General features: G+C 45.8%; 1 protein-coding gene across 4 annotated transcripts in view; it reads left to right on the forward strand.

Moving 5' to 3' along the window:
• The window catches only part of ELP2 (elongator acetyltransferase complex subunit 2), an 85,645-nt gene that overhangs the window by 19,026 nt on the left and 52,469 nt on the right, over positions 1-14,150 (forward strand). For all 4 annotated transcript variants that reach the window (XM_053243871.1, XM_053243870.1, XM_053243872.1 and 1 more), the window contains 3 exons: positions 8,670-8,736; positions 10,565-10,711; positions 12,151-12,246. In XM_053243871.1, the coding sequence (XP_053099846.1) occupies positions 8,670-8,736; positions 10,565-10,711; positions 12,151-12,246 (310 nt within the window). The remainder of the gene's footprint in view (positions 1-8,669; positions 8,737-10,564; positions 10,712-12,150; positions 12,247-14,150) is intronic.

The following is a 14,150-nucleotide window of genomic DNA, read 5'->3' on the forward strand; positions in this document are numbered from 1 at the left end:
TGTGGATCAGTAACTGGTTGAAGGACAGGAAACAGAGAGTAGGAATAAATGGAGAGTTTTCACAATGGAGGTAGGTAGGAAGTGGGGTCCCCCAGGGATCGGTACTGGGACCAGTGCTCTTTAACTCATTCATAAACGATTTAGAAGTTATACTCCAAAAAGATCTTTCCAAACTGGCAGACTGGCAACAAAATGGCAAATGCAGTTCAATGTAAGTAAGTGTAAAATGATGCACATTGGGGCAAAAAACACCAACTTCACATATACGCTGATGGGATCTGATATGTCAGTGACTGACCAGGAGGGAGATTGTGGGGTCGTGGTGGACAGCTCATTGAAAGAGTCGTCTCAGTGTGCGGCAGCTGTGAAAAAAGCTAATTCCATGCTAGGAATCATTCGGAGGGGGATTGAAAATAAAAATGCTAATATTATAATGCCCTTATACAAATCCATGGTGTGGCCACATCTGGAGTACTGCGTACAGCTTTGGTCACTGTATAGAAGGATATTGTAGAACTGGAAAAGGTATAGGAGAGGGCAACCAAAATGATCAGGGGCTAGGCTACAGCATCTGAGGCCCTTTACCTTGGAAAAGAGGCGACTAAGGGGAGACATGATCGAGGTGTATAAAATTATGCATGGAGTGGAGAGGGTAGACAGAGATAAATTTCTCTCTCTCTCTTTCTCTCTCTCTCACAACGCTAGAACCAGGGGTCACCCCATGAAACTGAAGGTTGGGAAATTTGGGACCGACAGGTGGAAGTACTTTTTCACACAGCACATAGTTAATCTATGGAATTCCATGCCATGGGATGTGGTGATGGCCACCAGCTTGGATGGCTTTAAAAGGGGCTTAGACAGATTCGTGGAGGACAGGTCTATCAATGGCTACCAGTCTGATGGCTGTGGGCCGTCTCTAACCTCAGAGGCACGATGCCTCTCAATACTCGTTGCAGGGGAGCAACAGCAGGAGAAAGGGCATGCAATACCTCTTGCCTGGGGGCTCCCCAGAGGCATCTGGTGGGCCACTGTGTGAAACAGGATGCTAGACTAGATAGGCCTTGTGCCTGATCCAGCAGGGCTGTTCTTATGTTCTTATGTTCAATGCATTTGAGTGGGATCTTGTTTTCTTCGCTGTGTGGAAGGATAAAAGTGCCATCCTTATAATGGCTGTGGAAAGTATGCAGTATGGCTCTTACCCCCCGACCCCCTGGCTCCCATTCCGCAAACACTGTGGAGCCAGCGTGGTGTAGTGGTTAGATTGCTGGACTAGGACCGGGGAGACCCGAGTTCAAATCCCCATTCAGCCATGATACTAACTGGGTGACTCTGGGCCAGTCACTTCTCTCTCAGCCTAACCTACTTCACAGGGTTGTTGTGAGGAGAAACTCAAGTATGTAGTACACTGCTCTGGGCTCCTTGGAGGAAGAGTGGGATATAAATGTAAAAAAATAAATAAACAGTTGTTAAAAATAATAGTCCTAGTGAGTGAAAAGTGCCCATCAGTTGATAGGGCACAAGAACTTTGCAGAAGGAACAAACATTATTGGCTGGAATCCAAAGAACTACTTTTGGTGACCTCAAAGGCTTGCATGGGCCCAGTGGGATTTTTCTCTTTCAATGGCAACCCAAAGGTTACATCACAAACAACTTTTGAAACTCTCCCAGGTTCAAGAGTAGACTGTCTTATGGCCTGGAGGAGAATTGTTGTTCAAGAAGCAGAAGTCTCAGACTTATCCTGATCGTTTGTTGTGACCAAGTGGTGTTAAAATAAATGAGACAAACGAGTTATGACTAACTTAAATACAATTTATTTCAATGTACCCAAGGCATAACTAACTTAGTTATTGGGATCCTTCCCACTGTTTTAAATTTATTCTGGCCATTATGAGCAAAACCCTAAGATATTATATATTAAGAGAGAGAGACAGAAAAAAATGAGGTTGAATAGCAACTCTGCAAAAATATTGGAAAACAATAAATGCTTGCTAACGATGAAGTGTTCTTTATAGTGCATTTTCTGAATTTACTCTCACTTTATTCAACTTATATTTCATGGTATCCCAATAGTTCTGAGTGGTTTATATAATATGGTATATTACTGTAAGGAACAGTAATGTATGTCTCCTACCCTGGGCAGTTTTTTCCCTTCCAGCATCCTTTTGGGGGGGAATTTCAGTGTGACAGTAATAATTGTTGGTCCCCTGACATTTCCATCTCTGACTTGACCATGTTCATCCCTTGAGCAGCCTCCATGGTATATGATGGGAAAGGGGTTAGGAAGCAGGGAAGTTTAGGCATCTCTTACCCCCTATCTTCCATTTGGTTTCCTTCTCCTCCTCTATGTGGGTGCTCGGCTGAAGGGAGAGATCCTGTTTCATTGGGCCTACATGCCTTCGGAGTCTTTCCCCTTTTTGTCATTGGCTCCTTTCTTAAATAAGAAGTAGTAGCCAGTACAGACCTTGCAAGCGATTGAGTCCCAGCTGCACACAAGCTCCCACGAGACCAAACAGTGATGTAAATCATGTGAGAATAACCCCTTCATCCATGGCCTGCTCTCTGTCTTGGGGAGAATCCTGCTGACTCCTCCTTGCCTGCACCTCACTGTTGCAGGGGCAAGGCTGTGGTTGGCTAGCTGTTGGCATTGGAGCACTGGCTTCCCCATAATAACATTTGTGGTCATGCTCTTTCTCGGTTCTTGTTGCCAGGGACATCTCATGGGTTATCCCTCCCCACTAGCTCCGACACAGGACAGAAATCTGATTGGAAGAAACAGATAACACACGCCCACTCAGTGCTGAGGGGGATAAGCCTGCCTCAGTTCTTTCTGTCCTCACCTTAGCTCCGGCAGCAGATTCTTACTTCTCCGTGTATTTCTCAATTCTTGTTTTTCTGTCGTGTCCACACTCTTTCTCTTCAACCTCGTTTCACTATATATATATATAAAAATAACTCGCAGCTTTATCTGTTATCCTTTCTCCCGCCTCCCCCCCCTTTCCCTCCTCCTTCTTCGTGTTGCATGGAGTGGGGGCATAGAGGGAGAACAGTTTTAGTGCCCAGAGGAGCAAAACAAGCCTGCTTCGGACCGGGGTGTTCCAAAGCCCTTGGAGCTTCAGCCCTGCCGCGAGCCGCTTCTTCGGAAGCAGGCCTGGACGCCAACGCGATGCTCTCCAATGCGCTGCTCCCAATAGCGGCCCCTGAACAGCCTCCCGCTGCCACGACGGTGACGGCTGCCTTAGAGCCGCCCGTGCCACTCGCTCCCGGATCCACGCCGAGTCTCCTGCCTTCGAGCTGCGAGACTCGTTCGTCAGCGGCCCGGCGTGCAGCCGATAGGAGTGCGGGTCCGCCCCACTCCCATGAGATCGTTTTTTCGCGGCTACCATTCTCCAATCCGCCTCCCTGCTCGGCTGAGATTAGGGCCATAGCGGAGACCCAGGACCGAATCGGACGCAAGATGGCAGCAGAGGCGGTTAAAATGGCGTGAAAAGAAGCAGAAGCGGCCATTTTGGTGGAGAAAGAACAGTTCCCGACGGCCTCCCCCCCCAGAGAGACTTCTTCCAGGGAGGTAACGGGGGAGTCTTTAAGTGTTTGTGGTACCTGGGATTTCTGTGACTATCCCAAAAACAGTGCCACCTGACTGGCAGGCATGGTTTAAAAATGCCATCATAGATACCATCTATCAAGTCAGGCCGAGTAAGAGGGACAAAAAGCCCCATAAAAGGAGGAAGAGGGAACCATCCCCCTCTGATAGTGTGTCCTCTAGTGATTCCACTCCCCCCCCCCAAAAAAAACAGGCCAAGGCCAAAACAAAACATCTCAAAGTTAAAAAGACTGACCACCATAAGGGTGGGCCACATTCCTCGGATATATCCGACCAGGATTCTGGGGACCCTAAGACACTTAATCCCAGGCCTATAGGAAAACCTGGCGGGAACCCCTTACAACTCCCGATATCTGACGGGGAGGATGCCGGGGCTGGAACGGGCTCTTTACCACAAGACCCAGAGCTTCCGGACAGGGAAGATGGAGACTGGTCAGGGGGAGAGGATAATGACAATGCTTCTGTATCCCAAAGGCTGTTTATGGCTGAGGATTTCAATCCTCTCTTGTCCAGAATTATAAAGACTATAGGGCTGCAACAGAGTACAAATCCTGAACCCGCAACCGAAAAAGGGGACTGGGTTTTTCCAAGAGCAAAGCCAAAAGACATTCTTTTGCCCTTACCAGAATTATTTGCAGAGGTGGTGAAACAGGAGTGGCGGCTTCCCGCAGCAAATAGTAGCCCCTGGCGATATCTAACCATTTTTATTCCTTTCAGGAAACAGCTGCGGAATTATTTAAGACACCCTGTACAAATGCTCCGATCGTGCAGTTGGTATCAAATTCCCTTGTGCCATGGGATGGCGAGGTAACCCTCAAAGACCCGGCTGACAAAAAAGCGAGTCGGCTTTTAAGCACACACACGATAATTCAGCTCAGATGACCAGAGCGGCGGCAGTAGCCTCTATGGCTGCAAGGGCCTCCTTACTCTGGCTAGACGGCTTATTAAATGACCCACCGTCTGACAGTATTAGGTTGAGACAGCAGCTGGTTATGCTGCAAAAAGCACAGGCTTTTATAGCCGATGCCACCCTGGACTCCATCAGGTATTCTGCACGGGTAGCCGCGGCATCCGTCTTAGGGAGGCGCCATTTGTGGCTTAAAAATTGGGCAGTGGACAACACTTCCAAGGGTAACCTTACAGCTGTCCTCTATGACGCCACTAAGCTCTTTGGCGAAGAAGCATTAAAAGACGTACTGGTTGAGTCGAGCGATAAGCGCAAGACCATGCCCTCAGCAGTCCGCAAGCAGGAGAGACCCCCTGTTAAGAAAAGTTTTCAGCAATTTCAGCCCTTTCGGGGTTTCCGGCCCTTTAGGGGCTGGAACAGAGATGTTAGACAACAAAAAGGGTCTTGGGGTCGCCAGCGCTTCCCTTACAGGGGCACAGGAAATTTCAGACAGCAGTCGACCCAGGCTAAACAGAAGTCCCAGCAATGACTACCAAACAGTGCAGCTGGGAGGACGTCTAACAAAATTTCTTCCCGCCTGGGAATCTTCCATAACAGATTCCTGGGTTCTGACACTGTTACAGGCTGGCTACAGAATAGAGTTGAACACCCCTTCTCCCCACCGTTTCCTTCCCACCCCGCGATCTCGGTCATGGCAGAAACATGCCGAGATGATGCAAGCCATCCATCATCTGCTGGAAATTGGGGCGGTGGAGCCAGTTCCTTCCCATCAGGAGGGAGGGGGTGTCTATTCTATTCTATTCACCATCCCCAAAAAGGATGGATCAAAAAGGGCCGTCCTGGACTTAAAATTCCTGAACAAGTCGGTCAGAAGAGAGCGTTTCCGCATGGAGACATTAAGGTCAATTTCAGAAGCCCTACACCACCTGGACTTCCTATCATCCATCGACCTGAAGGAGGTGTACTTGCATGTGCCCATACACCCCGAAAGCAGGAAGCTACTACGCTTCAAGTACACAGGGCGCCATTTTCAGTACGCAGCACTGCCCTTCGGTTTGTCCGCCGCACCCAGGGTGTTCACAAAGGTCTTGGCGCCTCTGGTGGCACATCTTCGGCTATGCGGAGTTCGTCTTTTTGCATATCTGGACGATTTGCTTGTGCAATCATGCACTCTACAGGAAGCGCAACAAGACCTAGCGTTAACAAGTGGCAGAACTGGAACGTCATGGTTTCATCATAAACCACCAAAAAAGCCAACTGAAACTGAGCCACCATCTTCGTCATCTGGACGTAGTGATAAATACAGTCGAGGATTGTCTTTTTCTTCCATGGGATCGCTTCACAACTATCACACAGGAAATAAGGGCCATCCTGACACCGCCATCAATCCTCCTCACGTCCCTAACAAGGCTGTTGGGCCTTATGGTGGCGGCGATAGAAGTAGTCCCTTGGGCACGATTACACCTGCGCCCGCTCCAGTGGTTTCTGCTCCCACATCAGCAGGCCATAGCGAAGAAGAAAAAATTGTGGCTATTCCTTCCACCTCAGCTTCGAAAATCACTTCATTGGTGGTTGAACCTGGGCAACCTCTTTCAGGGGAGGGAGTTCCTGGATCCCCCGAAGATGTTAGTAACCATGGATGCAAGCGACAGGGGCTGGGGGGCGCACTGCCTTCAACTCTCCACACAAGGTCGCTGGGATGAAAACGAAAGGTGGCACAGTATAAATTGGAGAGAGCTCAGGGCCATTCGCTTGGCACTGGAGGCCTTTCAACCCACAGTGCAGAACCAACATGTCCTAATAAGAACGGACAACGTCACGGCAAAGGCCCATGTGAACCGTCAAGGGGGGACTCAGTCCTGGTCCCTACATCAGGAGGCGATTCTACTTCTCTCTTGGGCAGAGACGAACATCAAGTCTCTATCAGCGCATCATCTCAAAGGAGAACTGAATCAGGTGGCAGATTGGCTCAGCAGAGAAGACCTCCACCCAGCGGAATGGGGCCTCAATCTGGCGATATTCCAACAAATCACAAGGTGCATGGGCGTCCTGATAATGGACTTATTTGCGACACCAAAGAACGCACAGCTAAAAAAGTTCATGACCAGATTCCCCTGCAAGGGGGCAGCGGCAGTGGACGCCCTTTCAAGTCCATGGCAAAAAGGTCTGCTGTTCTCATATCCACCAACGCCCCTGCTGGCTAGGGTACTAAGGAGAATACGACTGTTGCGGGCCTGAGTGATTCTCATAGCACCGTTTTGGCCCTGGCGACCATGGTTTGCGGAATTGTTACATCTCGCCACAGATCCTCCGTGGGAACTTCCAGTCAGCAACGATCTCCTGTCTCAAGGGCCCGTTTTTCACCCCAACCGAGTTGGTTAAGGCTGACCGCATGGAGACTGAGAGGGGACTGCTGAGCCAGTTCGGATACTCACCAGGAGTTCTACGGACGATGTTAGCGTCACACAGACCGTCAACCAACCGGATATATCAGAGTACCTGGCGGGCTTTCATACGTTGGTCCTTCCATCACTCCGTTCCTAGAGGTACGGCTACCCTAAAACACTTACTACAGTTTCTGCAGGAGGGATTGGAGAAGGGCCTGAGACCAAACACTTTGAAGCGCCAAGCGGCCTCTCTGATAGGTCTCGTATCCGGAGTCTCACACTCTTCCTTCCAGTCAGATCCTCACCTAAGAAAGTTTCTCAGAGGGGCCACCTTGATATCCCCTCCGGTCGTACATAGGTTTCCGTCATGGAATTTACATGTAGTTTTGAGAGCCCTCCAATGCTCTCCCTTCGAGCCAATTTCTACTATTCCACTGAAAAGTTTGTCTTATAAACTGGCTTTCTTGGTTGCAATAACTTCGGCTAGACAAATTTCGGAGATAAGGGCTCTATCAATTGGCAAGTCCTTCTGCATTTTTCAAAAAGAGGCGGTGCGGCTTGTTCCTGACCCCTTCGTACGTCCGAAGGTATTGTCTATTTTTCATCAGTCTCAATATGTATTCCTACCCTCCTTTTGTCCACATCCAGTGCATGAGCGGGAGAAGCTCTGGCACAAGCTGGACATGCATAGGTGCTTAAAGACTTACATTTGCAGGACAGCATCTTTTCGGAAGACAGACGCAATGTTTGTGTCCTTCAATCTACAGTCTGTGGGCTCTGCCGTGACTTCCTCTACTATCGCTCATTGGATTCGGTCATGTATTATGATGGCCTATGATGCTCAACACATGACACCTCTGTCTCATGTTACAGCACATTCCACCAGGGCGGCAGCCGCTACGGCGGCCTTTTCTTCCAATGCTCCAGTGCAGGACATTTGCAGGGCTGCCACCTGGTCAACGCCATCAACATTCACCAGGCACTATAAGATCAATCCACATGCCACCATCCAGGCGGCTTTTGGCAGGAGGGTCCTTCAGCGGGTCCTTCCTCAGGAATAGGCAGGGGCGCCCCCGCCCAAGTTGGCCAAGCTGTGGTATGTCCCATGAGATGTCCCTGGCAACAAGAACCGAGAAAGGAGCGTTGGTTTCACTTACCGTGAAGGCTTCTTCTGGTTCTTGTTGCCAGGGACATCTCGACCCACCCAGTTGGCGCCTTCTGCCTGTTCCTGCCTAGTTGGTTCAATTTTCTTCTGGTGCGGGTGTTATTCACAAGTACTGTTAGGAGGAGATGTGCGCAAGTACTGTTAGAAACGTTTTCAACCTTCACTGGTCCTCTATTTTATGCTATTGTTCCTCCTGTTTTTTCTGTTATCTCAAGTTCTGTGGTGGATTGCTGTTATTATATATGTGTATTTGTCTCACTCACTGGTCGGTTCGGCCGAAAGAACTGGGGCGGGGTTATCCCCCTCAGCACCGAGTGGGCGTGTATTATCTGTTTCTTCCAATCAGATTTCTGTCCTGTGTTGGAGCTATTGGGGAGGGATAACCCATGAGATGTCCCTGGCAACAAGAACCAGAGAAGCCTTCACGGTAAGTGAAACCAACGCTCCTTTCCATGTCAATTGGACATCAGTGGATTACTAACAGTTCTTAGGAGCAGGGAAATGAGGTTGCTCAGTATGTGTACCAACTTGTGTTGATTCTTATAGCAGTGTAGAATTTTGAAATGCAGATGGTTTTGCTACATAGTGAGGGATGCTTGTTTGTTTTAGTTTCAGAAGACTTTGCTGCTCCATGGCCATGAAGACTGGATAAGAGGGGTTGAATGGGCAATTTTTGGTGAGTGTGAAATGCAGCTAAGGCATGTTTAATAATTTAATGTGGTAGGTACAACAAGATTAAAAGGAAAAAAATCAAGCATCTCCAACCATCTTAATCCCACTTGCCTATTAGCAGGAGCAGAATTTTAGGCCTAGGAGATGGTGTGCAGAAAGAAGTGGGATGGAATAACTTGATAATGAGAGTACTATAATTTAACACTGTAATTAGTTATTTTCTGTTATCCTGTTGTCTCCATTACTATTCTTGTTCCATGTTGATGGCAGTGCTGATATGCCAATATCATTTCACAGGATTAGACCATAATGAAAAATTATGCTGTTTTGGATGATGCTAACATAGAATTACCCCTCCCCTTAGAGGGCAGAATAGCTTTATAAGTGTTGGTTGAATAATGGGAGTTGACTGGTGTCTCTTGAGGAACAGATGCTTTTGACCCAAAGTTTGCAGAAGTTCACACTATGTAGAGATGTACTGTGGAGTCTTCCAGTGTAGATGCATGGTCCAGGAGGTCCAGAGCAGTCCAGAAACTGGATGTATTTTGTAGCTATAAGGGCTACATGCTTGCTTAAAAAAGAAAAGATAGATGATTCTCAGGAAGCTGAATTCTGTGCCCATAGCCTCATTCTGCACTTTGAGGAATTGTGATGTGCATACAACCTTGGTCATAATCCAGTTAGTTACAGCTTTGCTTTATTCAGCATGTGCCAAAAACAGGAATGCCTTTGTGATCCTTTCCCACCACCCACCCCTGTTTAGCAAAGATATGGGCCACTTCCCTTTTCTAAAGGTGTGCAAGCTAAAAACTTGTGTGTTCAAATTTACTCAGCAGATGTATTCACATTAACTCAACAGATACTGGGAGTTCTGGAAGTTTTCATCCTTGCAGAACAATTCAGAGCTGTCTTTGAAAAAAGCCAGTTTTGCTGAACCATCAGAGGGCCTACAGAGCTTGAGATAATGTCAAGCATTTCTCTGATATTGTAGTTAATATGGCAATGTGTGGTGAATACAGGTCCACAGTCTTAATACATATTTCAGCGAAGTATTTATATTGGTATTAGTTAGTGTGTTAGTAAATGCCAAGTTCTTCTGGGCCACAAACCTTTTGGACAAACTGCTGAAGGTGTTTGGTGACACAAGGGGATATATGTGTAGGATGACAAATTTCATTGTTCTTCACAAGGCTGGGTTATTTGCATTTCTTGATGATTCATTGCCATGTCCCTGTTTCACAATTGACTCTATCTTACTGCCTTGTGTTTATGATGGTACTGCAATGTGGACACATTACTTGAACTTCTTGCCCTTTTCTAGTCTGCTGTTGTTTGAGGAACAAACATCTATAAACCTAAGATGAAGCCTCTCTTAATTCTGCTGTTTATAGTATGAGCTATCTGAGGGAAGGGAATGGAACTCATTAGTAGTGATGTTCAATTTGGGATAATTACAAGAATAGTGAGAAGTAGGGAATACCTGAAAGTCTTTTTAAAATTGTCATGTCTGCCTCAATGAAGACTTATTAACATTTAGAGTTAAAGGGAACTGCATGTTCATTCCAGCATATTATATTTTGACAGTGTGTCCTTTGTATCTCAGAACTGAAATGTGCAATTTGTAAATCATGAGGCTTAAATTGAATTTTTACATTTATATACAAAGCATATTGTGGAAATTTGAATGAACTCTTTTTTATTCAGTTTATTGCCTAGAGGGCAGGCTTGTGGTAGAATAAGAGGCATCTCTTTAAGAAGTGTAAAGAAGAAACATGTTTGATTAGATAATTAGAAATGAAAGATATACAGTTTAAAATATTTTCTCTCTCTAGATGAAGATCTCTTTTTGGCAAGCTGTGCTCAGGATTGTCTGATAAGAATCTGGAAGATGCATCAAACTTCATCATTGCTTGTGGAAATCCAAGATGACAATGCTGTTAGATTGAAGGAGAACATTTTCACTGTAAAAAAGAATAGTGGTAAGTCGGTACTTTATGCATAGTTGCTGTTTTCCTAGGCTATGTATAAATGTTTCCAATAGGTTTAAAAGGGAAATGTGAAATTTGCTATTCTTATGTTAAAGATCCTTCTTGCTTGAGAAGTTTTGGCTAATAGAATGTTCCCCTGTTACTGCTATATTATTAACTGAACTGAGACAGATCTGACTCTTCTAAATGCTTTGTTTCAACTAACCTTGCAAATATAGCCGATTCCTGACTGGATGATATAGATCTGAAAGTGATCCGTTGTCATCATGAGAAATGGATACAAAGCCGCTCTGATGCATGATCAATTTTTCAAAGTTTGTTTTGAAAACGATTTGCAAGTTCTACACGCGGCTGGGACATGCTGTTCACCCAAACAACAGGCACAGGTCATGTTCATCAGTAGAAGGCAATTTCGCTCTACATTGAGAGCAATGTTTTGAAAGTAGTCTTTTTTTCTCTCCGCTCCCTCCATTCTACCAGCAAAGCCATAGAATTCCAAACAATGAAGTCCGATGTCCAGAAACCAAAGAATAGTAAACTCACAGACCGGAGTAAAAACAACAGTCAATCTGATCGAATAATGCTTTCCCCCTCTAATTACTGAGGAGCAACAACTTGAAGGTCTTGATGCATCAGCGATCAAAAAACTGAATCAAAATGGCGCCCAACTGCTGAGTAAAAGAAGGCACGGAGCGCCCAACTGCTGAGTAAAAGAAGGCACGGCAGGGGGGGGTGCCAGAGAGGAGCTAATTAATCTATCTGTAAGGTCACTGCTCAGGCACAGTAACCCATTTCTCATGACTGACAACGGATTATCTCCAGATCATAAGTTACAAGTAACCAGCCTGTTTTTCATCTCTTTTTCTGGATGGGTTCAACTGCTTCCATTCATCCATCCATCCATCCATACCTTTATATCCTGCTCTTTCTCCAAGGAGCCCAGAACATGGTCATTTTTATCCTCACAACAACCCTGTGAGGTAGCTTAAGCTACTATATACCCTTGTCATTAGTAGTAGCGTATAGAAATTCCTACATAGAAAAATATCTCATTTATCTTGATCTACTGAAAAACATTTGTGAATGGAGACCAATTAGTTTCTTCCATGCATCTTCCCTGCTAATAGGATACTGAGTTGTGTGTATGTCAGAGGAAGACCTTCATCCAAGTACTGGAATGCAGAAAGGTTATCCTGCACCATGCACTTGTCTTTTAACACATGCTTAGCATATTCCTTGTTCCTCCCTTTGGTTATCTAGCAGTTTTTCAGTGCTGTTAGATCATCACTCTGTACCCAAATAGCTTGTCTGACAAGTTGATAGTGTCTGAATTTTATCACGAATGCAGCTGGATTAATATGCAGGGAATTTTGACCAATATTCTTGTCTCCTGATGATTTTTATTCTCTTTTTCTTTCCTCCTGGGGTAGGTTCAGATGCATCTTTTTCTGTTTTACTGGACTCTGTGTTGGCTGGACACGAAAACTGGGTATATGCCATTCATTGGCAACCTTCATTTTTCAAAGGTAAGAGGAAGTATATAAGCCACAACTTGGAGCATAGCTAGACATGATATGGGGCTGCTGCTAAAAATATAATTCCATGCCAAGTTCTCTTTCTTCTCCCCCGCAGAGTGCAGTAATGAACATGTGTTACTGTGACAACATCAAGTTGTGCATTTTCCCACCCCTGTGACAGCCACTGATGTGACTATAGGGGTGGGAAAATACAGGACTTTTAAAAGGCAGTTGTGATGCCACTTAAGATCTCTGGATCTGAGGAGACTAACAGCTGTTCGCAAACATCCCTTTCTTCGCCAAGGTGCTTGAGTGAGTGATGACCATTCAATTCCATGAGACATAGTTACATGATATGATACCCATTTCACATGATACCCATTTCAGTCTGGCTTTAGGTCTAGTTTGGGCATATAAATGGCGTTTGTTGCCCTAATGAATGACCTATGCTGAGTACGGACTGGGGGAGTGCAACCTTGTTCATTCTCCCAGATGTTTCAGTGGCTTTCAGTGTCATCAACCTAAGCATCCTTCTGGATAAGCTCTGTGGAAGAAAACGTGGTCTTCATGCTATGTTTGGAAATCCAGGTAGATTGCTTCATTGATACAAAGACAGTTTCAGCTGAAAATGAGTCAGAGAGAGCCCGTGCAGGTCACAGACCTGACCAAATTTCAAAGACCCATTGCAAAGTACAGAACACAGTCTTATCTTGTCAAAAGAGGAAATTACATCATTTGTCTTAGTTTGCTCAAACATTTCAAACAGCTAGCTGGACATTTGTACACATGTATTAAAACAAAGAAGTTTTAATGGGAAGTTTGTGTGGGAAGAGAGCTGGTCTTGTGGTAGCAAGCATGACTTGTCCCTTTAGCTAAGCAGGGTCCTCCCTGGTTGCATATGAATGGGAGACTACATGTAAGAGCACTGTAAGATATCCCTTAGGGGATGGAGCCACTCTGGGTAGAGTATCTAGGTTCCAAGTTCCCTCCCTGGAATCTCCAAGATAGGGCTAAGAGAGATTCCTGCCTGCAACATTGGAGAAGCCTCTGCCAGTCTGGGTAAACAATACTGAGCTAGATGGACCAATATTCTAACTCAGTATATGGCAGCTTCCTATGTTCCTAAGTTACAGTGACAAACCATATTTATCCTGCATGATCAGAATGCTCTTAGACAGGGTTTTGCAAAGTGCTGTTCCCATCACTGTCTGCTAAGGATTACTCAAATTTCTAGGGAACTTTTCCCAAAATTTATTGCCTGCTTGTTTTCTCCTTGCATAGCATTTCTGGTCAAAAACTCTTGCATCAAGCTAACAAAATGGCTTCAGGATGGTCAAGCAAGCAAAGTAATTTCCCACAGCTCTCTGGACGTGCACTATTTTGGTGAATCTACTCCTCCTTGAGGGGGCTTATTCTGAAATGTGGTGCTGGAGGACTGCTGTTCTCACTCATGGCACTTCTGCTTTTTAAGGTCAACCCCCCCACCCCACCCCCATTACACTGCTGAGAGAAATAATCTCGGTAGAAGTGCTGTGTTGATGTGTGGAGTTAGCAGTGGGCCAGATGAGGGCCAATACGATGAAGCTCAGTCCTGTAAGCTGGAGGTTCTGTGAGTAGGTGGTTCCTCTGCTCTTCTGGATGGGCTTGCGCTCCCCTAAAGGAGTAGGTTCTTAGAATGGAAGTGCTCCTAGATCCAACTTTGCGACTAGAGGCTTGAATGACCTTAGTGGCACAGAGTGCTTTCCACCCACTGTGGCTTCTCCTAGACAGACAGAACCTGGTCACGGTTATCTATGCTCTGGTAACTTCCAGAATTGACTACTGTAATGTGCTGTATATAGGATTGCCTTTGAAGATAGTTTGAACTGCAGGTAGTTCAAAATACAGCTCCAAGAGTACCTGAAAGAATGTCT

Source organism: Hemicordylus capensis, chromosome 4 (genome assembly GCF_027244095.1).
Source record: "Hemicordylus capensis ecotype Gifberg chromosome 4, rHemCap1.1.pri, whole genome shotgun sequence".
NCBI classification, from domain to species: domain Eukaryota; kingdom Metazoa; phylum Chordata; class Lepidosauria; order Squamata; family Cordylidae; genus Hemicordylus; species Hemicordylus capensis.